The 26,376-nt window shown below is 44.4% G+C and overlaps 1 protein-coding gene and 1 non-coding gene across 3 annotated transcripts; both read right to left on the minus strand.

Moving 5' to 3' along the window:
- Positions 1 to 123: 123 nt before the first annotated feature.
- Positions 124 to 24,027, minus strand: KHDC4 (KH domain containing 4, pre-mRNA splicing factor). 2 transcript variants are annotated; one of them, XR_011560510.1, is made up of 14 exons: positions 23,879 to 23,989; positions 21,547 to 21,778; positions 20,512 to 20,640; positions 19,581 to 19,660; positions 18,717 to 18,769; positions 18,195 to 18,361; positions 16,179 to 16,390; positions 14,136 to 14,196; positions 13,605 to 13,662; positions 12,677 to 12,927; positions 8,737 to 8,895; positions 5,513 to 5,597; positions 4,308 to 4,393; positions 124 to 1,676 (listed from the first exon to the last, which is right to left on the minus strand). XR_011560510.1 is itself a non-coding variant. In XM_070766381.1 (14 exons), exons 1-14 carry the CDS (start codon positions 23,923 to 23,925, stop codon positions 1,477 to 1,479), a joined length of 1,848 nt encoding a protein of 615 aa, XP_070622482.1. In that variant the 5' UTR covers positions 23,926 to 24,027; the 3' UTR covers positions 124 to 1,476. The 2 variants fall into 2 exon arrangements, 1 of the variants encoding a protein (XP_070622482.1); XM_070766381.1 differs by having other exon boundaries at positions 5,513 to 5,625; positions 23,879 to 24,027.
- On the minus strand, positions 16,924 to 17,050 carry LOC139175620 (small Cajal body-specific RNA 4). Its single transcript, XR_011560542.1, has one exon. It is a non-coding gene; the product is annotated as a small Cajal body-specific RNA 4 (non-coding RNA).
- Positions 24,028 to 26,376: the final 2,349 nt, after the last annotated feature.

A 26,376-nucleotide genomic window follows, 5' to 3' on the forward strand; every position in this document is an offset into this window, starting at 1 on the left:
GAAAAAACAAATTCAGATCTAATGAATCAAATGCTTTAGCTTTCTAGAAATTGGGAGCCGGCAGAACCCATTGAAAAGGAAACAAAAAAAATAAAAAACCCATACAAGAATGGAAATAGAACATTTTGTACATTTATCGTGAAATTATGGTTCAATTTTATTTACAACATGTAGAAAAAAAATCAGAAAACAGAGTGTGGGGTGGGAGTGGGGGCGAAGCAAACCCGCCAGAAAAGAAGATAATCCGACGCTTGTTCCAATAATTTTAAATATCCTTTTTGCGGTTTGAACGCAGAGAGAGAAAAAGCTGAGTCAGTCTTTGGTGCCCGTTCCCCAAGGCTGCGTATATCATCGTGCAAAAAAATAAAAATAAAAAATTAAACCCCCCCATGTATATGTTTACTAGGTAACAGTCCGGGTGAAAACTGGTTAGTTCCAAACCACAATAGAAACAACCCCAAAATTTTGGGCTAGGATTGCCTTCTGCCAAATTCCAGAAGATGTATTATTATTATTATTATTGTTATTATTTTAAAAAGGGGGGGAAACAACCAGAAATCGAAATGTGGTCACCGCTCACAAATTTGAAACAGAAAGGAGATTGTAATCGTGCCAAAATAAACTCCCATGTTGGAGGAGGAAGCAGGGGGGAAAAGAAAAAAAGAAAACACCCACAGGGCTGAAATTCTAAGGATTGAATTGTCTGAATTCCCCCGTTGTGTAAAGAGGGGCTTGATAAAAAAAAAACGGAGAAAGGCCAAGAAATGAAAAGATTTTATCAGCCAGGCCAAAGAAACTCCAGCCGGATCTAAACGGTGCCTACACAGCTACACAAAAGCTGCATTTGCTAATTGCTAAAACAAATTTAAAAAAAAAAAAATTGCTGAAAAAAAAAGAAAGAAAAAAGAACAGAAATGATTCTAGAATCAAAAAAACAAAAAAAAGGCCCGGCAAAAGTTTTCCGTTCTCCGTTCTGGATGGTGGAAGCGTCTCACACACAGATCTGGAGTTGCAGAGGGGGGGGATCCTTCCCTTCCCAGCGAGAAACGAACACGGAACGGCAGCCGGTGTGGCGTCGTTGGGCAAAGCCGGCTGGCGGGCGCCTCTTCTGAAGGCCCCTCCCAAAAAAGCCGTTGCGGAGAAGATCCGGGAGCCTGGAGAGTAGCCAACGGTGCTCCTTCACAACCCACGGAGGATCGGCGATCGTGTCGCCAAAATAGTCGGCGGTTTTCCCCCCCCCCCCCTGAGTCGCTCCAAACGGCGGACGTTCGGTACTGGAGAGGAGGCGAGGGGCGTGGAAAACAGCCCAGCCACATGGGGGGGGAGAGGAAGGGGGAGGAAGAGGCGTATTGCATCTCACGAGCATGTGCAGAGAGCAGGGGGGGAACGAGCTTCTGGGTTTGCGCGGACCTGTCTTTGATCAGAATACATGCGGTTTTATTGCTGGAGACGGAAGGGCGAAGACGGAGGGGGGCCCTAAGGGGCCATCCAGAACGGCATCTGTTGCTTCGCCCGTTGCTGCGACGACGGGTACTGGTACCCTAACCTCCAGGTTTGGGAGTAGCTACTTGCATTTTTAAGACCCCCGTGGTCTTCCTCTTCGTCCGACGAGTCGCCGGTGTAGGCCACCAGCCCCAGTTCCTTTTCTCTGGTTTTCATTTTCTTGGACGGGTGATCTAAAGAACGAAAGAGAAGGGGGAGGGGGGAAAAAGAAAAAAAAAAGGAAAAAAAAACCCCAGCCCTCCCCACGCCCCACATCGCCCCAAAACAAAAGGGGGGGAAGGGGTAGGAAAAAAGGGGAAGAGAAAGATCAAACAATTCCCCCAAACGGGTTAATTAAAAAAATAAAAACACAAAAAACAAGACGTTAGTTTCGACACCGTTTTGAAGGCCCCCGAATCAACGGTCAACCCCCAGATCGGTGGCAGTCGAGCGATACGGCGTCCCGCCAACGGTGTTATGATCCGCCAGTACCATGTAAGAGAACAGAGAGAGAGAGAGAGAGAGAGAGAGAGACACACAAAAAAAAGAAGAAGAAAAACAAAAAGTAAAGTTAGCAAGGCCGGTGCGGTAGCGAGCTCTCCGTTTCAAAGACTATATGTCCAAAAAAAAAAAAAAAAAAAAAAAGGAAGAAGCGGGCTAGCGTTCTATGCCCAAATTGGTTGTTTTTTTTTTCAAAAAAAGAGAGAGAGATTTGGCAAAACAGGAGTTTAAATTTGCAGCGGAGTAGTTTTAAAAAATAAAAAATCGGGGGACTGTTGTTTTAAGGGGTGAAAAATGAATATTATCGTATTATATTCATCGGCATTCAGCTAGGGAGGGTGTTATGTGTTGTATGTGTTAATCGTTTCCTAAGATATTTCGACACTTATTGGAGTTTATTCAAGGAAAGTTAAAACACAAAACAACCCACATTTTAAAATGTGAATGTTTTTTTAAAAAAAACCCACAACAGACAAGATATACTGTATGTGTATGCCTGTGGTCGCTTTCCAGGTGCAAGTGGGCCTCCCGTTTCCACATTCTTCAGAAAAAGTGAACAGCATCTTGTGGAACCCAGAGGCGGGTGAATTGGGGTGGATAGAATAACAAGAATTGGAAGGGAGCTTGGAGGTCTTCTAGTCCAACCCCCTGCTTAGGCAGGAAACCCTACATCGCGCCAGACAGATGGTTATCCAATCTCTCCTTTTAAAAAAACCTTCCATTGTCCGAGCATTTACAACTTCTGGTGGCAAGCAGTTCCACTGATTGTCAGGAAATATCTCCTTAATAATAACAACAACAGCAACAGAGTTGGAAGGGACCTTGGAGGTCTTCTAGTCCAACCCCCTGCTTAGGCAGGAAACCCTACATCGCTTCAGACAAGTGGTTATCCAACCTTTTATTTAAAATATTTCCAGGGTTCGAGCATTGTTTTTTAATAAGGGTTTTTAAAACTGTTTTAATATTGGATTTGTATATGATGTTTTTACTTGTTGTGAGCCATTCCGAGTCCTCGGAGATGGGCGGCATACAATTATTATTATTATTATTATTATTATTATTATTATTATTATTATTATTATTATTCACAACTTCTGGTAGCAATCTGTTCCACTGATTAATTGTTCCAACTGTCAGGAAATTTCTCCTTAATACTAATAATAATAATAACAACGACAGAGTTGGAAGGGACCTTGGAGGTCTTCTAGTCCAACCCCCTGCTTAGGCAGGAAACCCTACATCGCTTCAGACAAATGGTTATCCAATCTCTTCCAGTGTTGAGTGCATTCCCAATTTCCAGTGGCAAGCTGTCCTACTGACTAATAGTCCTAACCGGCAGGAAATTTCGTTTTAATTTTTAAGTGGCGTCTCTCCTTGATTAGTTTCCACCCATTGCTTCTGGAAAGACGATGGCGGGGTGAGGGAGGCGAGAGAATGGGGTGATTTGAACTTGGTTCGGGGGAAGCTTTGCAGAGGTTGCTGTTCCGCCATCCTGCACTGGTTGCCGATCAGCTTCCGGTCACAATTCAAAGTGTTGGTTATGACCTATAAAGCCCTACATGGCATCGGCCCAGAATATCTCCGGGACCGCCTTCTGCCGCACGAATCCCAGCGACCAGTTAGGTCCCACAGAGTGGGCCTTCTCCGGGTCCCATCAACTAAACAATGTCGTCTGGCGGGACCCAGGGGAAGAGCCTTCTCTGTGGCGGCCCCGGCCCTCTGGAATCAACCCCCCCCCGGAGATTCGAATTGCCCCTACCCTCCTCGCCTTCTGCAAAATGCTAAAGACTCACCTTTGTCGCCAGGTGTGGGGTAGCTAATGCCCGCCCCTCTTTTCTGACTCCTGTATTGTGACTAGTTGGATTGAGTGTGTATGACTGTGTAGTAGATGTTTTTATGATAATGTATTTTAAATTTTATTTTATTTTTTTTAATATTAGATTTGTACTGTATCGTATTGTCGTTATGTTGTGAGCCGCCCCGAGTCTTCGGAGAGGGGTGGCATACAAAGCTAATAAATTATTTATTATTATTATTATTATTATTATTATTATTATTATTATTATTATTATTCAACGCAGGACTGAGAAAATCCCTTCTACGTTGAGTGGGTGGGCACGTTGGGACAGGTCCACTGTGGGGTTTTTTTTGGGGGGGGGGAAACTAAATCAAATGGGGGGGGTCCTACTACAATTGAGAAGGCGCCTCGAGGCTTAAGGCCCGGAATGGGATGCCGGCAACAACCAGGCCGCCCCGAGAGGCATTGTCGAAAAAGGAGGCACAAAGCCAAGGTTACGGCGGGCCTCTCGGCCCCACACGCTTACCGTTGCTGCCCCCCAAGGACCCGTTCCGGTCGTCAGGCTCCGGCTTCATCCCGGTCACTGGTAACGACGGTGGCGGCATCAGCTGCCTGTTAGGCGAGACAGGAAGAGGATATACGGTAAGGGAGAAGGTTTGGGGGGCTAGAAGACAGATGATGGGGAGTTCTAGTCCCGCCTTAGGCACGAAAGCCAGCTTGGGTGAGACAATCACCAGGAGATGGGGAGTTCTAGTCCCACCTTAGGCGTGAGAGCTAGCTGGGTCTCACATTCGCCAGGAGAAGGGAGTTCTAGTCCCGCCTTAGGCATGAGAGCTAGCTGGGTCTCACATTCACCAGAAGGGAGTTCTAGTCCTGCCTTAGGCACCAAAGCCAGCTTGGGTGAGTCAATCACCAGGAGATGGGGAGTTCTAGTCCCGCCTTAGGCATGAGAGCTAGCTGGGTCTCAAATTCACCAGGAGATGGGAATTCTAGTCCCACCTTAGGCATGAGAGCTAGCTGGGTCTCACATTCACCAGGAGAAGGGAATTCTAGTCCTGCTTTAGGCACGAAAGCCAGCTTGGGTGAGACAATCACCAGGGAAAGGGAATTCTAGTCCTGCCCTAGGCATGAGAGCTAGCTGGGTCTCACATTCACCAGGAGAAGGGAGTTCTAGTCCCACCTTAGGCACGACAGCCAGCTTGGGTGAGACAACCACCAGGAGATGGGGAGTTCTAGTCCTGCCTTAGGCATTTTTCAGTTGCAATGTCCTAAAAACAGTTTAGGGGAGGATAAAAGATCCCAAAAAGGGAAAAGAAAGGAGGGGACGGGTTTTTATGGGGAGACAAGACCTTCCTTTCTTCACCCCCATCCGTCACCAAGTAGAAAGGAGGTCTTAAATATATGGCGGCCAATGAGAAAACCTGAGCTTGGCCCGGGGAAGACAGGAAATGGTTAGAAGGAAGCTCATGGTTTCTTTGCTTTGATCTTCTTTGGTATAAGGAAGGGGAAGGAAAGGCAGACGGGCTTTTAATACAGGCAGTCCTCGAATTACGACCTCGACCGAGCTCAATGTTTACGTTTGATAAAAGCAAGACAGTCGTTCAGCGCTTTTACAAACGTCCACACGGTGACGCCGTAACGGACATTAAGTCTTAAGTCACCTTTATATGGCCTTTCCCCTGGCCCACCTCGCATGTAGCGAGGTAGGTTTGCCCCAAGCGCCCCACTCACCTGTCCCTCTCTCTCTCCTTTCCTGAGGAACCTGCTGGCTTCGGGCCTGTTCCGTCCATGTCCGTCGCGATGCAGAATCCTGTACCTAAATTAGTCATATGAATGGGTCCATGCTATGAGCAGAAAAACATAGCGGCATTAGCAAACCTAAAACACTGGACGTGAGCTATCAGCTCCTCTTTTTATGAAAAAATAAAAAATAAAACGGCTCTTTTGCGGGCGCCCAACATTTCCTGTTTTGTTTCCTTAAATAAGGACAACGGACAGCATCCTGGAGTTTTGGAATTATTGGAATTATTCCCCCACCTGCCTCCCGGGGAGCAGAGGTTTAGAAATTGCCTATACGGGGTAGATACTGATGCCAACTTTAACCAGGAGCGAACAAGGCTCGGGAACAATTCTCTGAAGCTTGGAAATGAACTAAACCAGAGAAATTTATTTCTATTTTACAATCCAGACGCCAAAGGTGAAACGGTTTGGCAGTTTCTTTAAGACTCCAGGTTTATTGTATTTTTGGAGTATAAGATGCACCTTACACACACACACACACAAAAAAAATAGAGGGTGAAAAATTGGGTGCGTCTTATACACCGAATGTAGCCCCACTCAGCCTCTCAAACGGAGGTTTCAGAGGCTGGGAAAAAAAACTTCTGAAAGTTTCACAAGCTGAAAAAAGCCTCTGAAATGAAGGTTTCTCAGGCTGGAAAAAAATCCTCTGAAATAGAGGTTTCACAGGTTGAAAAAGTAAACCTGTTGTGAAAATTCCTCTCTGGAGACATCTGATTGAGGGTATTCAGGGAGGCCATCAACCCCCCCAATCAGCTTTTTTTCTTATTTTCCTCCAAAAAAACTAAGGTGGGACTCCAGTGCATCTTATAGCCCAAAAAATACGGTAAATTTGGAGCTATCTTTACCCCACCATGTTTTCATGGACTTTCTGCTTAAATTTAATTAGCGGCTCCTCCTCGGTGACCATATCTGATTATTAAGAAAATTCATTGGTCTTTTATAGGAAGATGGGCACTCTATCCGTGACTGGCCTAATCCTACAAATACAGATTGTTATTTTATTTTCCCCAAAAAGGTTAGGATAAATGTCACCGAGCAAAACTTAACAGGTTTTTCAAGTTTTTTTCCCTCTTGTGGATATGGCAATAGAAGCTTGGAAATCCAGCGTGGGTTTTTAAAATCTTTAAACTAACTTCCTATGTGGCATTGGAAGACTTCGTATGCAATTTTGGGGTGTGTTGCTTTTAAGAAGAGTGTGTTGTTGTTGTTTTTCCTGTCTTTTTCAGACACCCAGGTAAAGAAAATCTCAAGTCCTTGTGAGTTACAATTCCCAGCCACTTTCGTTAAGCTGTTTCCGTGTTTTATGGATTTAAACTAAACCGATCTCTCTTTGGAAAGCATTTTAAAGAAATCTCTGGATTTGTCCCCTTTAAATCTGGCCTGGTTTTAAATCTGCTCCAAAATGCTTCTGTTGAAAAAGATTATTCCAAATTTCCCCCTCCAAATTCCTCTGGTTTTTTGGCGCCTTACTTAAAATCTGGTTTGAAACCCAACATTTGAGTTACAAAGCTGCAAATTTGTATTGTACCGGTATTGGGCGCACCGGTAGCGGCCGGTAAGTGGAACCCCTGTCTGAACTGACCGCGGAAGAGAAACGGCTGGCCCAGCTAATGCTTGAATGACAATTTCGGAGGATCTAAGCCCGGGTGGGCAATTAATTTTGCCATGGGGCCGCATGAGAAATTGGGATGGTTTTAGAAGGCCGGACTAACGCTTCGTCAGGGAGGGGGCCCGCGGTGCGCCTGCGCAGAAGAGGCCTCCCTAGTGGTGGCTCTTCCTGACCCGGAGCAGCTGCTTCCCCCCCTCCACTACTGCCACTGCTTCTCCTTCTTCCTCTCCTTCCTCCGCCCGCCCGCACCCCAATCGCCGCCGCTGCTTTTCTCTCTTTCGGCCATTCGCTCGGCTCTGCCCTAGCGTCTCTCTCGGGCTCCTGACATCACCCACAGTGACCTAATCGCCTAGCGCTCGCCTTATTGTCAATGTCCTGAGCCTCCCTCGGGCCGAGGAGCTGCGCGGCTGCCTCCGCACCGCCGTTTCCAGGCTCCCGCCACAGTCCCGAGGGAGGAGAAATTTTTTAAAAAGCGGGACATTTTTCAGATAGCGGTGGGCCAGTCACAGACAGCAGGCGGCCGCATGCGACCCACGGGCCGCCCCTTGCCCAGGTCTGATCTAAGCCCTAATGTTGTGGCCTATCGGCCCTTCCAGCAACAGAATCAGAGGAAGAGGGGTGGGAGTCAGGGTTAACATCAGGGCAACCTGGGAGCTCCGAGGGGGGAGTGGCAGAGAGAGGGAGCATGGGCCATCTGTCAATGGTAGAGAGGAACACTACTTAGCCGTAGTAGCTGTGAAAGGGATCTCGAAGTCTTGGTGGATAATCAACTAAACATGAGAGGCCAACACAATCCTAAGCTGCATCAACAGGGGGATACACTCCCAAGACCAGAGAGGTATTATTAATACCGCTCTATAACGCCCTGGGTCAGACTACATCTGGAGCACTGCGTTCAGTTCTGGTCACTTCAAAAGAGACATAGAAACTCTGGAGAAGGTGCAGGAAAGAGCATCCAAAATTATTAGGGGACTAGAAACCAAGACTTATGAAGAGAGGTTGCTGGAATTGGGCATGGATGACCTAGAGAGAAGAAGGACCAGGAGGGGACATGATAGCAGTCTATAGGTACTTGAGGGGTTTGCCACAGAGAGGAGGGGGGTCACGCTGTATTTTCCAGGGCACCACAGGGCCGGACGAGGAACAAAGCTGACCAAGGAGAGATTCAACCTGGAAATAAGGAAGAGCGTCCTGACGGTCAGAGCGACCAAGCCAGCGGAGGTTGTGAGCTCCCCAACTTTGGACATTTTCGAGAGGAGACTGTAAGTCACAGAAGTCAGATGAGAGGAGAGCAGTGGAAATCTATGGGCTGGTCCTCAGGAGCCACCGTTACTAGCGAGGCCCCACCCTAGCTCTGGGGATAAAAGGCAGTGGGGCGGAGATGAATTAGATGTGACACACAACGATTCAACTTCCAGGCGGACGGATGTGTTAGGCTGCGAGAGAAACTTTTGAGTGGGGGGTCCAAAAGCCTACGATCGTTTTGAGTTCAAGGTGAAGAACAGGAGGGGGGGGCAGGTAAGGAAACCATGGCGGCTTACTGCACCTGGTATCCCAACAATCCGGATTCGTGTTCGTCGGGAAGCTCCTCGGTGAACCGCCGTTTCTGGCCCTGCTGAGGAAGGGGCTGGATCTGGGGCTGCGTCCCGCTCGGGAGGGGAGTCTTCCCAGGGACAGCGGGCAAGAAAGCAGGAGGCAGCGGGGTCTGTAAAAAGGAACAGACACACACCCAAGAAAGTATATTGAAATGGACCCCTCGTGTTAGAACTGTCACTCAAAAGGCACAATGGGGAACGTTTTAAGATAAAATACAGGAAATAGTATAAGGGCAGACTAGAGGGACCACGAGGTCTTTTTCTGCCGTCAGTCTTCTATGTTTCTATGTAAATTCAACCTTTCCATTTATCTAGCTAACTTTTTGAGCACTGTTCCAAGAATTCCTATTATTACTGAGGATTCCTCCTTCCACAATCATTCAACATTCAATTTACAAATAGCGAGATATAGAGAAAGAGCTAGAAATATATATATATTTCTAGCTCTTTCTCTTCAACTAATGTGTTATTGCTGGTATTGCAATAACAATGAAACACACGGCTTTCGGCGACTGCTGGGAAGCTGCGCGGCTGTTCTAAAAGGTGACAGCCGGCCTGGGGGGCTTCCCAGCACCCCTCCGAACCCGGGTTCGGGGTTCGGGGGGGTGATGGGAAGCCCCCCAGGCCGGCTTCCCAGCTGTCTCCCAACGCTGAACGCGGAAGTTCGGCTTTGGCGTTCGGCTTCGGGAGACAGCTGGGAAGCGGCGCGGCTGTTTTAAAAGGTCGCAGCCGGCCTGGGGGGCTTCCCAGCACCCCCCCCGAACCCCGAACCCGGAAGTTCGGCAAAAGTTCGGGGGGGTGCTGGAAAGCCCCCCAGGCCGGCTGCGACCTTTTAAAACAGCCGCGCCGCTTCCCAGCTGTCTCCTGAAGCCAAACGGCAAACCCGAACTTCCGCTTTCGGCTTCAGGAGACAGCTGGGAAGCGGCGCGGCTCTTTTAAAACATCACAGCTGGCCTGGGGGGCTTCCCAGCACCCCCCCGAACCCAGAAGTTCGGCAAAAGTTCAGGGTTCGGGGGGGTGCTGGGAAGCCCCCCAGGCCGGCTGCGACCTTTTAAAACAGCTGCGCCGCTTCCCATCTGTCTCCTGAAGCCGAACGGCAAAGCCGAACTTCTGCGTTCGGCTTCAGGAGACAGCTGGGAAGCGGCGCGGCTCTTTTAAAAGGTGACAGCCGGCCTGGGGGGCTTCCCAGCACCCCCCCGAACCCCGAGGTTCGGCAAAAGTTCGGGGTTCGGGGGGGTGCTGGGAAGCCCCCCAGGCTGGCTGCGACCTTTTAAAACAGCCGCGCTGCTTCCCAGCTGTCTCCTGAAGCCGAACGCCAAAGCCGAACTTCCGCGTTCGGCTTCGGGAGACAGCTGGGAAGCGGCGCAGCTGTTTTAAAAGATGACAGCCGGGCTGGGGGGCTTCCCAGCAACCTCCCGAACCGAACCCGGGGTTCAGAAAAATTTTGCCTCTTCTTACGAACTTTGTTCAAGTTACGAACCGGCGTTCGGGAGGCTTCTGGGAAGCCCCGCCGCCCGGCTGTCACCTTTTAAAACAGCCGCGCGGCTTCCCAGCAGTCTCCGAACGCCGGTTCGTAACTCGAAAAAAGTCCGTAAGAAGAGGCAAAAATTTTCTGAACCCCGGGTTCGTATCACGAGTTGTTCGTAAGACGAGGGGTTCGTATCTTGAAGTACCACTGTATATTGTTATTGTTGCTACTGTTAATACGAAGATCGCCCAAAGAGTAATGCATCACTTTTCTTTCCTTATCCTACAGTAATGGTACGAATGCAAAACTTTAAATATACAGTGTGCCCTAGATTTTCACGGGGGATGCCTTCCGAGACCGCTCGCGAAAGTCGAATTTCCGCGAAGTAGTGATGCGGACGTAAATACACTATTTTTGGCTATGAACAGTATCACAAGCCTTCCCTTAGCACTTTAAACCTCTAAATTACAACTTCCCATTCCCTTAGCCACCATTTAGTTTATTACTCACCATGTTTATTTATTATCATTATTATTATTTATTGGATTTGTATGCCGCCCCTCTCCGCAGACTCGGGGCGGCTAACAACAATGATAAAAAACAGCATGTAACAATCCAATAATAAAACGACTAAAAACCCTTATAATAAAACCAAACATACACACAAACATACCATGCATAACTTGTAATGGCCTAGGGGGAAAAGAATATCTTAACTCCCCCATGCCTGGCGGCATAAATGAGTCTTGAGTAGTTTATTAAAGTTTATTTTAAAAAATATTTATTAAAGGCAGACAAAAGTTTGGCGATGACATATGACGTCATCAGGCAGGAAAAACCGTGGGTATAGACTTTTCGCGAAGTTCGAACCCGCGAAAATCGAGGGAACACTGTACATTATTTGAACGGTCAGGAGTGCGTGTGTAAATTTTGTTTTTTCTTCACGCAGATAGTGTAACTGCAGCAGTGTTTGGAAATGGCGTCTGTAAGCGACGTACGTTACAAGCAGTGTATCGTCGTTGAATTTCTCACTGCGGAGAAAATAACTGTTGGGAACATTCACAACTATGTCCTACAGTTGACAGAAGTACGGTTGTGTCTCACCGGAGGAAGGGCACAAAACGGGACGGACATTACGTGGAAAAATAGGGAGCACACGAATCCCAGCGACCGATTAGGTCCAACAGAGTGGGCCTTCTCCGGGTCCCGTCAACTAAACAATGTCGGTTGGCGGGCCCCAGGGGAAGAGCCTTCTCTGTGGCGGCACCGGCCCTCTGGAACCAACTCCCCCCGGAGATTAGGACTGCCCCTACTCTTCCTGCCTTCCGAAAACTCCTTAAAACCCACCTTTGCCGTCAGGCATGGGGGAACTGAAACATCTTCCCCTGGGCATGTTTAATTTATATATGGTATGCCTGAGTGTATGTCTGTTAGTATATGGGGTCTTTCTTAAATCGTTAAATATTTTAAATCTGTTTAGATTATTTATGATTTGTTTCCACGTGTTGTGAGCCGCCCCGAGTCTTCGGAGAGGGGCGGCATACAAATCTAAGTAATAAATAAAATAATAAATAAATAAACATCGTTCTTTCTTGCAGGTAAGTTTCATGCCGTTCAATAAATATTTGTTGGAAGGAAAAAAAATGTGGTGCATTACTTTCTGGGCAACCCTCGTATTATTATTATTATTGTTGTTGTTGTTGTTTTATTACTACTACTACTACTACTACTACTACTACATCATCATCATCACCAATATCATGATTGCCAAGGTACGCCCATGTTACACTAACACTCCGCAGTCTGCATTGGTTGCTGATCAATTTCCAGTCACAATTCAAAGTGTTGGTTATGACCTATAAAGCCCTTCATGGCATCGGACCAGAATATCTCCGGTACCGCCTTCTGCCGCACGAATCCCAGCGACCGATTAGGTCCCACAGAGTGGGCCTTCTCCGGGTCCAGTCAGCTAAACAATGTCGTTTGGCGGGACCCAGGGGAAGAGCCTTCTCTGTGGCGGCCCCGACTCTCTGGAACCAGCTCCCCCCGGAGATTAGAACTGCCCCCATCCTCCTTGCCTTTCATAAAGTTCTTAAGACCCATCTCTGCTGTCAGGCATGGGGGAACTGAGACATCTCCCCTGGGCCTATATAGTTTATACATGGTATGTTTGTGTGTATGTTTGATTTTAATAATGGGGTTTTTAGTGTTTTTTTAAATTATTAGATTTGTTCTTACATTGTCTTTGTTATTGTTGTGAGCCGCCCCGAGTCTACGGAGAGGGGCGGCATACAAATCTAATTAATAATAATAATAATAATAATAATAATAATAATAATAATAATGTCTTTCCGAAGATCTGCTGCTACGGTTGTCGTTATTATTTTACCGTGACTTTCAAAGAAAGCGTTGCATGTTCTTACCTGGGTGGTGGTAACCGCGGGCTGGACTTGCGTCATTGGGTACTGGGTGGGCACGGGAGGGACGCTGGTGGGGAGGGCCAGTACCCCGGGCCCCATGGGAACCGCCGGGGGCCCGATGCCCGGCATCACATAAGGAGGCTGGCCCGGCTGCTGAGGGGGCGGGGCCATGGGGTAGCTCGCCTGGAAGCCGTTGGGGGGGTAATACGGCGGCTGGGGGGGGACGGCCGCGATGGTTGCCGGTTGCGTGAATCCTGGCGGGAGCCAAAAGGAGGCGTCGGATGGGAACAGGTTGATTGGCGGCGGCGGATTGAACATGGTGGAAAAAGAGGGGAGGTGGAATTAAAAATTAGGTTTAGAGACCTGGTCAGAAATGTAGATACGACCACGTGCGACCACAAAAGAGCCCAAAATTTCTGTCTTTAATTGAGACATACGACCACGACAGAGCCCAAAATTTCTGTCTTGAGACATACGACCACGACAGAGCCCAAAATTTCTGTCTTGAGACATACGACCACGACAGAGCCCAAAATTTCTGTCTTTAAGTGAGACATTTGTTTATTCCCAAGTGAGCCATTTGTGAGAGTGACCTCTGACCATTTTATGACCTTCCTTCCCTTCCAGTTCTTAACGGAATCACTGCAGCTGATAAGTTACGACCCCGGTCATTATGTGAACATGGCTTTCCTCGTGGACTTTTGCTGGTCCGAAGGTCGCGAGAACCTTGGGACGCAGCGACAGTCATAAAATATGAACCAGCTGCCAAACCCCTTTGATCACGTGACCCAGATGGTGGGGGGAGATGAAGCAACGGTCAAAAATGACCCCTAGGTCCCTTTGTTCGGTACCGTTCTAACTTTGAGTGGTCATTAAACGAACCGTTGTAAGTCGAGGACTACCCGCAGCTGAGCCACTGGTCAAGACCTACCTGCTAAGGGCATTGCAGTGGTGATCTGGTTCACAAACCGCGAGTATTCGGCGTGGACCTTAAAAGGAATTGCAGATTTTGGTCATTATTTAATTTATTTATTTAAATTTTTTAATGCCGCCCTTCTCCTTAGACTCAAGGCGGCCGACAACATGTTAGCAATAGCACTTTTTAAAAACAGAGCCAAGCCTATTGCCCCCAACAATCCGGGTCCTCATTTGACCCACCTCGAAAGGATGGAAGGCTGAGTCAACCGTGAGCCGGTGATGAGATTTGAACCGCTGACCTGCAGATCTGGCGGTCAGCTTCAGTGGCCTGCAGTACAGCACTCTACCCACTGCGCCACCTCGGCTCTAAGACCCAGCTTAATTAATTTGGGTAATTAAACTAACTCTAACTCCAAACCTCAAGCCCGAATGTTTCGAAAAGCAAAAGTGAGCTCTTGGCTTTCTTAGAATAGATATTGTGTGCACAATTATTGGGCAATTCTTAGTTTAAAAAGTTAATGAATGGAATTGTGAAGTCGCTTACCGTCTGTAGCAAGTTCTCGCAAAGCTTTTTGGCTGCTGCCAGGCCTTCTGGCTTTGGGTGGCTGGGAGAGAAAAATGGGAACGTTCAGCGTGAAGGATGACGAATCTGTCTGTCTGTCTGTCTGTCTGTCTATCTATCTACATCTATCTATCTATCAGTCATATCTATCTACCTACCTACCTACCTACCTATCATAGCTATCTATCTATCTATCTATCATATCTATCTACCTACCTATCTATCTATCATATCTATCTATCATAACTATCTATCAATTATATCTATCTATCATATCTATTTATCTATCATATCTATCTATCTATCTATCTATCTATCTATCTATCTATCATATCTATCTACCTACCCACCTACCTATCATATCTATCTATCATATCTACCTACCTACCTATCATATCTATCTATCTATCTATCATATCTACCTACCTACCTATTTATCTATCATATCTATCTATCATATCTATCTACCTACCTATCTATCTATCATAACTATCTATCAATTATATCTATCTATCATATCTATTTATCTATCATATCTATCTATCTATCTATCATATCTATCTACCTACCTACCTATCATATCTATCTATCTATCTATCTATCATATCTACCTACCTACCTATTTATCTATCATATCTATCTATCATATCTATCTACCTACCTATCTATCTATCATAACTATCTATCAATTATATCTATCTATCATATCTATTTATCTATCATATCTATCTATCTATCATATCTATCTACCTACCTACCTATCATATCTATCTATCATATCTACCTACCTACCTATCATATCTATCTATCTATCTATCTATCATATCTACCTACCTATCTATCATAACTATCTATCAATTATATCTATCTATCATATTTATTTATCTATCATATCTATCTATCAAATCTATCTATCTATCATATCTATCTACCTACCTATCATATCTATCTATCTATCTATCTATCTATCTATCATAACTATCTATCAATTATATCTATCATATCTATTTATCTATCATATCTATCTATCAATCATATCTATCTATCATATCTATTTACCTACCTACCTATCATATTTATCTATCATATCTATCAATCATATCTATCTATCATATCTACCTACCTACCTACCCATCTACCTACCTACCTACCTATCTATCTATCATATCTATCAATCATATCTATCTATCATATCTACCTACCTACTTACCTACCTATCCACCTACCTACCTACCTACCTATCAATTATATCTATTTATCTATCATATCTATCTATCATATCTATCTATCATATCTATCTATCATATCTATCTACCTACCTACCTATCATATCTATCTATCTATCTATCATATCTACCTACCTATCTATCATAACTATCTATCAATTATATCTATCATATTTATTTATCTATCATATCTATCTATCAAATCTATCTATCTATCATATCTATCTACCTACCTATCATATCTATCTATCTATCTATCATAACTATCTATCAATTATATCTATCATATCTATTTATCTATCATATCTATCTATCAATCATATCTATCTATCTATCTATCTATCATATCTATTTACCTACCTACCTATCATATTTATCTATCATATCTATCAATCATATCTATCTATCATATCTACCTACCTACCTACCCATCTACCTATCTATCTATCATATCTATCAATCATATCTATCTATCATATCTACCTACCTACTTACCTACTTACCTACCTATCCACCTACCTACCTACCTATCTATCTACCTATCTATCAATTATATCTATTTATCTATCATATCTATCTATCATATCTATCATATCTATCTACCTACCTACCTACCTATCATGTCTATCTATCTATCTACCTACCTACCTATCTATCATATCTATCATATCTATCTACCTACCTACCTATCTATCTATCCATCTACCTACCTACCTACCTACCCTATCCATCCTATCTATCCATCCATCTGAAAGTCCACAAAAGTATCGCCCCCCCTTGATTCCCGTCCCCTGCTTACCTGATGTATATGTACATGGGTTCAAAAGCTTCGCGGCCAGACGCGGGTTCGATGCAGCCGGAGCCTTTCCCCCGAAGGAAGACCTTCGCCCCCGTTTCTATCTGGATGTGCTGCAAATACGAGCAGCCGGGCCCTTCCACTTTCTCCTTGATGCTGAAGGTCGGCACGGCGTGCTCCAAGCCCACAAAGAGCTTATCCTGGACATAATGCATCTGGAAAACACACAGATATCCAAATGTCACCCGGGGAAACCGTTTCAGCCAAACGATGCCTTTCCTTTCATCTGCAGCCAATTTTAGCGGGCAGTTACGACACCATTGGGGAAAAACAATTCGCGGACAGTGATTCATGTATTTTAATTACATGAATTCTTGTATTGATGATTAAGATAAGGCGGTGGGAATGATAATAGATGTATGTATTTAGAGAAATTAATAACCGAAACAATTTTTTTTTTATCCAATGTATTTGCCGAAACAAGAAAACAAAAGAATATAAGGAAGGTGTTTGATATAATATTGTTCTTGTAAACGTATTTATTGTTATGTGTACGTATTTGTTTGGTTTCTTTTTTGTGTTTTGTCATTTTGTATGTCTATATTTTCTTTTAAATTTTAAATTTCAATAAAAATTATTTTTTTTTAAAAAGAAATTCGGATGCTGAGCGACTGGCGTGTACACTTAACCTCCAGCCTTTCTCCCCTGGGGCTGTCAGCTGATTTATTTTGGAGGAAACCTAAGAGGTTATTGTTGAATGGCACAGGGAGGTCACCGCTGTCTCAAAGCTGGACCCCTCTCCCCATCGCATTTCTCTAAGAGGACGGTTTCGGCCTAGCCCTGCTCGATGGACTAGGCCTTCTTAATCCTCTAGTATAGGGTTCTCCCAACTTTGGCAACTTGTAGACTTCAACTCCCAGAATTCCCCCAGACAGTTGTAACTGTCAGGAAATTGCTTCCCTCCTTATTTATTAATTAGATTTATAACCCGCCCTTCCTCAGGGCGGCTCACGAGAATAAAAATAGATAGAATGACAATAAATATTATTAAAACATTTAAAATGCTAAAACCCACAATAAAACAGACAATCATTCCTCTTTAATTAGTTTCCATCCACTGCTTTTTAACCTGCCTTTGGAGAATAGCTTGACTCATTTTTCTTTGGGGCAGCCCCTTTGATATTAGAAGGCTGCTATCCTGTCTCCCCTGGTCCTTCTTTTCATTAAACTAGACATAAACCCAGTTCCTGCAACCGTTCTTCACGTGTTTTATCCTCCAGTCCCCTAATCCTCTTTGTTGCTCTTCTCTACACTCTTTCTAGGGTCTCAACATCCTTTTTATATCATTTATTTATTTATTAGATTTGTATGCCGCTCCTCTCCGTAGACTCGGGGCGGCTCACAATACAATAAAACAGTTCATGACAAATCTAATAATTTACAATTTAAAGTATTTAAAAAACCCCATTATTAAAAAGACATACATACAAACATACCATACATAAATTATATAGGCCCGGGGGAAATATTTCAGTTCCCCCATGCCTGACGACAAAGGTGGGTTTTGAGAAGTTTACGAAAGGCAAGGAGGGTAGGGGCAGTTCTAATCTCTGGGGGGAGCTGGTTCCAGAGAGTCGGGGCCGCCACAGAGAAGGCTCTTCCCCTGGGGCCCGCCAACCGACATTGTTTAGTTGACGGGACCCGGAGAAGGCCCACTCTGTGGGACCTAATCGGTCGCTGGGATTCATGCCAACACCCCCCCCTCCGAATGCCGTATTTCAAGTGGTATTAAATAAATTTCTGCCTTTAGATTTAGCAATGGTCAAGACTTCTGAATCTCCTAGCTCTTCCTATTATATCATCATTATTATTAATTATTAAATTTATATGCCGCCCCTCTCCGAAGACTCGCCCCGAAGTAGGGATCAGAGCTAAACTGAACATTTCCCACCTGCCACGCTGCCAAGCTGGGGGAAAATATATATATTAGGATTCCTTTCTTTGTCCAGCAATACTTACTCCGCCAGACTGGAAGGGCGTCTTTTGCCCCACGGCTGGGGGCAAGGGAGTAATGGGAGCAGGCTGGTGGTAGACGGTCACCGTGGCCCCATTGAAAGTGGGGCTGGACCCGGTGGCTGCTTTGACGACGCCGTTGGTGATGATTTCTTTGATTCGGTTGACAGCTCCTGCAAGGGCCAAAGACAAGGCGTCAAACGCGCCGATAGCTTTCCGCTCCTGTTGCATTAAGCGAGCCCTGCCTGGTTTGCGGCCACGGATGTTAAGCAAACAGTTTCACTTGTGTCAACAGTGGCTCCCTTAAACAGCGTGGTTTAAGGTGGGGGGACTTCAGTTCCCAGAATTCCCAGCGTGCTTTAAGGCAGGTGAATTTCAACTCCCAGAATTCCCAAGCCAGCACTGAAGTGGCTAAGCCACAATATCAGCCACGGGATTCAATGGGAGCCACATTTTTCCCCCCGACTCCCGTGGCCCACCCACATTTCCTTGAGTTTCGTCCACCGAAGCCAAACAGAATCGACTTACTGTCCACCAATTCCCTCGTCTGCCCTTGGACGTGCAAATACAGGGGACGATCCCTGGAGGGGGGAAACAAAAGGAAGGCCCGTTAATTTTTTTTTTAAATAATCCGAAACCCTGAAATGCATCTTTTTTTTAAAAAAATTGAGAATAATGAATAAGGAAATCAGTGATTTCCTTTGAAAGGAACAAAATGTAGATGGAAACAAGGGCAATTGTTTATAATTGTTTGTAAGCCACCCTGAATCTGCGGAGAAGATAACTACCCACACTCCGCAGTCTGCATTGGTTGCCAACCAGTTTCCGGTCACAATTCAAAGTGTTGGTTATGACCTATAAAGCCCCTCATGGCACCGGACCAGATTATCTCAGGGACAGCCTTCTGCTGCACGAATCCCAGCAACCAGTTAGGTCCCACAGAGTGGGTCTTCTCCGGGTCCCGTCAACTAAACAATGTCGTTTGGCGGAACCCAGGGGAAGAGCCTTCTCTGTGGCGGCCCCGGCCCTATGGAACCAACTCCCCCCGGAGATTAGAATTGCCCCCACCCTCCTTGCCTTTCGTAAGCTACTTAAAACCCACCTCTGCCATCAGGCATGGGGGAACTGAGATACACTTCCCCCTAGGCCTTTACAATTTATGCATGGTATGTTTGTTTGTAAGGATGTTTGGTTTTACAATAAGGGTTTTTTAGTTGTTTTAGTATTGGATTTATATGATGTTTTCTATGGAGAGGGGTGGCGTACAAATGCAATAAATAAATAAAATAAAATAAAATCAATCAATCAATCAATAATTGTTTGTAAGCCACCCTGAACCTGCGGAGAAGAGCGACATAGAAATCCAGCCATATAAATAAACGAAATACGCACCCAGGGCCAATTTTGATTTTCTCTTCCGCGGTCATATATCGCCCCCGAGTGGAGACTGCTGCCCCACTGAGCTTGCTTATCTGCAGACATTGGGGGAGGAAGAGGAAAAAGGAGGAGGGGGGGGGAGTCATAATTAGCGATGCAAAAAAAAACTCAAATGGAAAAGCCAATTTCCTCTTAAATGTCTCTTTTTTCTGCGAAGGTGTTTCTAGCAGACATCACTCCGCCCCCATCATGCCAAATAACCTACACTTAATTTATTATTTTCCTGTGGGTTTTTTGGGAAGATAAAGGGCCAGGTTTCCCCATCGAAATGAAGCAAACATTTGAAGACTCCAACTCCCAGAATTCCCCAGCCAGGGTGCTGTAAGATGGGTGGAATTCAACTCCCACAATTTCATAGCCAGCATGCTTTAAATTGGGTGGATTTTGATTCCTACAATTCCCCAGCCAACAGGCTTTAAGAGGGCTGGGCTTCAACTGCCAGAATCCCCCAGCCAACAGGGTTAAAAAAGGCTGGGCTTCAACTGCCAGAATCCCCCAGCCAACATGCTTTAAAATGGGTGGACTTTGACTTCTAAAATTCCCCCAGTAGGGTGCTTTAAATTGGGTGGACTTCAACTCCCAGAATCCCCCAGCCAACATGCTTTAAGATGGGTGGACTTCGACTTCTAAAATTCCCCCAGTAGGGTGCTTTAAATTGGGTGGACTTCAACTCCCAGAATCCCCCAGCCAACATGCTTTAAGATGGGTGGACTTTGACTTCTAAAATTCCCCCAGTAGGGTGCTTTAAATTGGGTGGACTTTAACTCCCAGAATCCCCCAGCCAACAGACTTTAAGAGGGCTGGACTTCAAGGAGGCCTGGATCTATTTTAAGACTACCAAGCTGATATTATGGGAAATAAAGCTACTGCGGATAGGGCGCCAGACCTCGTCCTGCGTCTGCCCTCTTGTTAGGAGATTCCGGCACGTGAGCGGCACGTCGTTGATTTCCACTTCCGCCACCACGAGGTCATCTTTGCTTTTGTTCGCCGACGAACCTTTGCCCGCAGCCTGGAGCTGGAGGATGACAAAAAATAATAATAATAATATGAAAACTAGGCAGAGTTAGCTCGGTCTGGTGGTAATGGTGATGAGCTAGAAACCAGGAGTTTGTGAGTTCTAGCCCCACGCAGGAAAGCCAGGTAGGCGACTTTGGGCGCTGTCACCAGGAGACAGGGAGTGCTAGTTCCGACTTAGGCATGAAAGCTGGCTGGGTGATTCTGGGCCCATCACTAGGAGACAGGGAGTTCCAGTCCCATTTTAGGTATGAAAGCCAGCCTAGTGCCTTTGGCCCAATCACTAGGAGGCGGTGAGTTCTAGTCCTGATTTAGGCACGAAAACCTGCTGGGTGACTTAGTGAGCCAATCACTAGGTGACAGGGAAATTTACAGGCCGACCAGTTTATCTCAAGTTAACTTTTGAGTATTTTTTATTATTATTATTATTATTATTAATTAGATTTGTATGCCGCCCTTCTCCGTGGACTCGGAGCGGCTCACAACAATAATAATACAATATTGAACAAATAATTAAAAATAGCTAAAACCCCCTTATTAAAAAGAAACATACATACAAACATACCATGCAAAGGCACAGCGACTTATGACTCTTCTTCACACTTACGACCATCCCCATGACAAAATTCGGATACTTGGAAACCGGCTAATACCTAGGACGGTCGCAGCATCCCAGAGGTCAATAGATCCCCTTTTTATGACCTTCTGACAAGCAACGGGGAAGCCCAGATCACTTAACAATGTTAACTGTGACTGACGTAAGAACGCCACAAATTCGGAGGGGAGAAAGGTCGTAAAATGGGGCAAAACTGACTGAACCGGACATCCTTGGCGACAAGGACTTTGGGCTCTGTTGTGGTCGTAAGTCGGGGACTACCTAAAGGGGGAAAACCCCATAAGCACTAACCTTGTCTGCGGAATTCACCGAGGGCTTCAACTTCCCTTTGGCCATCAACATGGCGTTGATTTTCGCGGCCACCGCTGCAGCCGCATCCAAAGCTCCCAGAGGTGCCGCCGAGCCTTCCGAGCCCGACATCCCGTCTCCGCTACCCTGGATGGGATGGCCAGCCACAGGGGTGGTAGCAGGAAGGAGAAAGAGAGCTGGCGAAGGCCCCGGCTGGTCCCATTTGCTTCGGCGCCTGGAAATCAGAAAAATAAAAATATAATTTTTCAATTGCTTCTGTCAGCTGGGCCTTTTATTTGCTTTGGCGCCTGGAAATTAGAGAAATTAAAACAAAACCCTGTTTGATATATTTTTTTATATATATAAATATATATGTATATATATTTGGCACTTGGAAATTAGAAAAATTAAAAGAAGACCCTGTTTTATATATATTTTCCAAGTCCTCGGAGAGGGGCGGCATACAAATCTTATATATATAAAATTATTATTATAATTATTATTTGAACCCTGAAATAAGCGCGCTTTGTCAGGGTTCCAGGTCACATCCAAATTTAAATCATTCCAATTCAAGGCATTCCTCAAAATTCCAATTTATTTCCGGAGCCATCCTGGCACCTCCACCGAGCAACCCGAATCTGAGCTCCCCACCCAGTTGAAGCAACCCCCCTTGCAACTCCTTCTGCTTCCGCCCACGGCGGTGGACATAGGGTGGCCTTGAACTTCTTGAAAGAATGCTCAGGCCTTCTACAGATTGATTTTTCACCCAACTTCTGCACTGGTTTGTCATGCTTGGCTTTATTGCCATGCACTGAAAAGCCCAATTGCACATTATCAGGGGAGGTCTTATTTTGGGGGGAAATAGGATAGTTAGATAGTTAGTTAGTTAGTTAGTTAGTTAGTTAGGTAGGTAGGTAGATAAGATAGATAGATAGATAGATAGATAGATAGATAGATAGATAGATAGATAGATAGAGACAGACATAGACAGACAGACAGATATAGATAGATAAATAGATAGAGACAGACATAGACAGACAGACAGACAGACAGACAGAGATAGATAGATAGATATGGATAGACAGACATAGAGATAGATGTAGATAGATAGATAGATAGATAGATAGATAAGATAGACAGACAGACAGAGAATAGAGAGACCAGATGATAATCAGACACAAAAGGAAGGCAGGAAAGAAGATAGGAGCAGAAAGATAGAGAGATGAAATACATAGATGAGAATGAGAAGAGATATTTAGCAATATAGACAGGTAACAGAGATACAGGATAGATGGACGGGTGATAGATAAGAGAGATATAGAAAAACAGTTGGCGTAGATATAATATATAATAGATGAAATGATAACTGATTAATAAGATATTGATGGATGAGTATCAGACTGATAGGACGAGTTAAAACAAGGGTCCCATAAAGTTGCTCTTCATTGAGTAGCTGCTCCACTCTACTCATTTGGCTTTGGTGGTAACTCTGGTTCAAATAATTATTTTTAATAAGTTTTCAGCTCAACGCCCTCCACAAGAGTCTCACCCTTCAGGGTAACAACCACAAAAAGGGGACACACACACATATATATTTCACATGTCTTTGCTGAATTTGAAAATTATGGGAGATTAGGATAGAACTATTTCGGCCTTTTTCTGGCCTCATCAGCTAACCATACCCTCACTGAGTAAATAAATAAATAAATAAATACACACACACACACATATATATATATATATATATGTTTTTGTAGAATCCTACACGGGGAAAAACCCAAATATGCCAAGACCGTCATATACATACATACACATATACATATACACACACACACATATATATATACGCACATACACACACACACATATGTACAATATATACATATGTACAGAGGGGCAGCATACAAATCTAATAAATAAATAAATATACATATGTATGTGTGTGTATGTGTATATATATATATATATATATATATATATATATATACACACACACACACACACATACATATAGACAGTGTGTTGTATAGTTATATGCATATATATAATTATATACACATATATAATTATATATATAATTATATATAATTGTATACACACACACACATAATTATACATATCATTATGCTAATTCAAGTTATATAAAGCATGAGGTAAGAAGGGGATAATGGGGGCGGGGGTCAGCTGAAGGGCTGTGGGGGGGAGGGGCGCGGGGGATGATGGGAGTTGTAGTCCTCTCCGGGGAGGCCCAGCGGGCCCCGCTCGGACGCTTTTGAACCGGGCCTCCGTGCCCGATTCCTTCCCCGCCCCACGCCCCCAAAAGCGCTTTCCTCACCCGCCCGAGGCCCCCGGCTCCCGCTGCCCCGAGCCGCCCGCTGACATGGCTGAAGCTGCCGCCGCCGCCTCCTTCGCGGAGAAACTTCCTCTCCGTCGTCACTTCCGCTCCTCCGACGCCGTCACTTCCGGGAAGAGGGTCGCCTGAGAAACGGAACGGCGCGCGAGATGCGGAGATTCTAGATCTACGTCTATTTCAAAAAAAAAAAAAAAAGATTAGAGGGATACGCGCCGTCCGACTTCCGGGTTAGCTTTATTTTGTTTTTTTCCTTAGCATAGAACGGAGTACTGTATCATGTATATCAGCAAATGCTGGCTGGGGAATTCTGGGAGTTGAAGTCCAAATACCTTCAAGTCGGCACGTTTGGGAAACACTGATGTATATAACCATTATTATATCTTTGTATACCAACAATACTTGACCAAACAAATAAATAAAATAAATAAATAAGGGGGGAAACAGTGAAGAGGGCTGCAAATGTTTTTTACTACTACGCTGCGGGTGTGGCCTACTTTGTGGGTGTGGCTATCTATATAAGCCACACAAACCGGTCACATGATCATCAAGCCGGTCCCACCTGGTCCCATTGCCAGCAAGCCACACCCATAAAATAAGCCACACCCACAGTGTGGTAATAAAAAATGTTGCAGCCTTTCACTGCAGGGGAAGGAAAGACTTCCTGTAACAGAGAAAGGAGGAAACAATTTCAAATCTGTGTCAATTTATTTTACTTTCAGGAGGCTAAGACATGGTGTATCAAAAATTTCTCCATTTGTATCATTTAAGCAGAATTCTTAGAAAGCAAAGCAAACAGGTCCTGTATTATTATTATTATTATTATTATTATTATTATTATTATTATTTATTAGATTTGTATGCTGCCCCTCTCCGCAGACTCGGGACAGCTCACAACAATAATAACAATGTGCAATGTAACAAATCTAATATTTAAAAGAAAGTATCTAAAGCCAGTTATTTAAAAACCATACATCGCAAACATACCATACATAAAACTATACAAGCCTGGGGGAGATGTCTCAATTCCCCCATGCCTGGCGATACAGGTGGGTCTTAAGCAATTTACAAAAAACAACTGTTATGAACTGTTATAAGTGGAGGGCTGCCTGTATAAGCCCAAATCTCCCTCTGATCTCTTAGTCCTCTGCAAAAATAATAAGAGATAATTTAAAAACTGGATATTTGTAGTGTGGTAGGGTGGGAAGGCAGCCTCCAACAGGAAAAAAAATAAAGCAAAAGGGGTGATTGCTGGCTGGTTATACCATGAATATCTATCTATCTATCTATCTATTATCTATTGGATTTATCTGCTGCCCCTCTCTGAGGACTGGAGTGGTTTGCAACATATAAAATCTATATGAACTTTTTGAGACTAATTGTAAGAAATCCTCCTATGAAAAAGTCTTGTTGTTAATTGGAAAATAAACAGATAATAATTTGAAGGAAACAATAAAAGTTTATTCTTAAAGGAGAACAGGTCCATAAAAACAACGGAGCAACACTATTTGACTATAGCCTATATAGTCTATACTATTTCCTGTATTTTATCTTAGGATGGATCTATGTTAATCCCAGGCATGTTTAAATTCAGTGACTGTGGATTTACCAACCACCTCTGCTGGAAGTTTGTTCCAAGCATCTACTACTCTTTCAGTAAAATATTTTCTCATGTTGCTTTTGATCTTTCCCCCAACTAACTTCAGATTGTGTCCTCCTTGTTCTTGTGTTCACTTTCCTATTAAAAAACACTTCCCTCCTGAACCTTATTTAACCCTTTAACATATTTAAATGTTTCTCACATATATAACATATTTAAATGTTTCTCTTTAACATATTTAAATCTTACTCAAACATTATAAGATTGACAGATTGCAGAAGATATAGAAGAAAAAGAGATATTATTTAACAAAACAGAGGCCAAGAATACCATGTATTCAAAATGGACAGTGTTGTGTTTGTGTGATGTATGGAGATGATACATATAGCTGGTATATATAGAGATTAGATGTAGATGTGCATGTAGATAGATGGATGATTGGATAGATGGATAATGGAAGATAAAGCAATAGGTAGGTAAGTATGTAAATTGTGAGAGCAGGCAATATAATGTCGCCCGAAGTCTGCAGAGAGGGGCGGCATACAAATCCAATAAATAAATAAATAGATAAATAAATAAATTTCATTTTTAATGTGGGCCAATGTGCCCACAGTAAAAAGGGAGAATAAAGGTTCCCTTATCTATCTTATTTTATTTTACACACTGACACACACAAACAGGGGGCTCAGATTGATTTCCAAGGCACCAAAAGGCCAGACAAGGAATAATGGATGGAAGCTGACCAAGGAGAGATTATTCAACCTGGAAAAAATTAGGAACTTTCTGAGGGTGAAAGAGATCAACCAGTGCAGCAGAAGCTGCCTATGGAAGTCCTGGGAGATTGGGATGGCCATTTGTCTGAAATGGTGCAGGGACTCCTGCT

Source organism: Erythrolamprus reginae, chromosome 13 (genome assembly GCF_031021105.1).
Source record: "Erythrolamprus reginae isolate rEryReg1 chromosome 13, rEryReg1.hap1, whole genome shotgun sequence".
NCBI classification, from domain to species: Eukaryota; Metazoa; Chordata; class Lepidosauria; order Squamata; family Dipsadidae; genus Erythrolamprus; species Erythrolamprus reginae.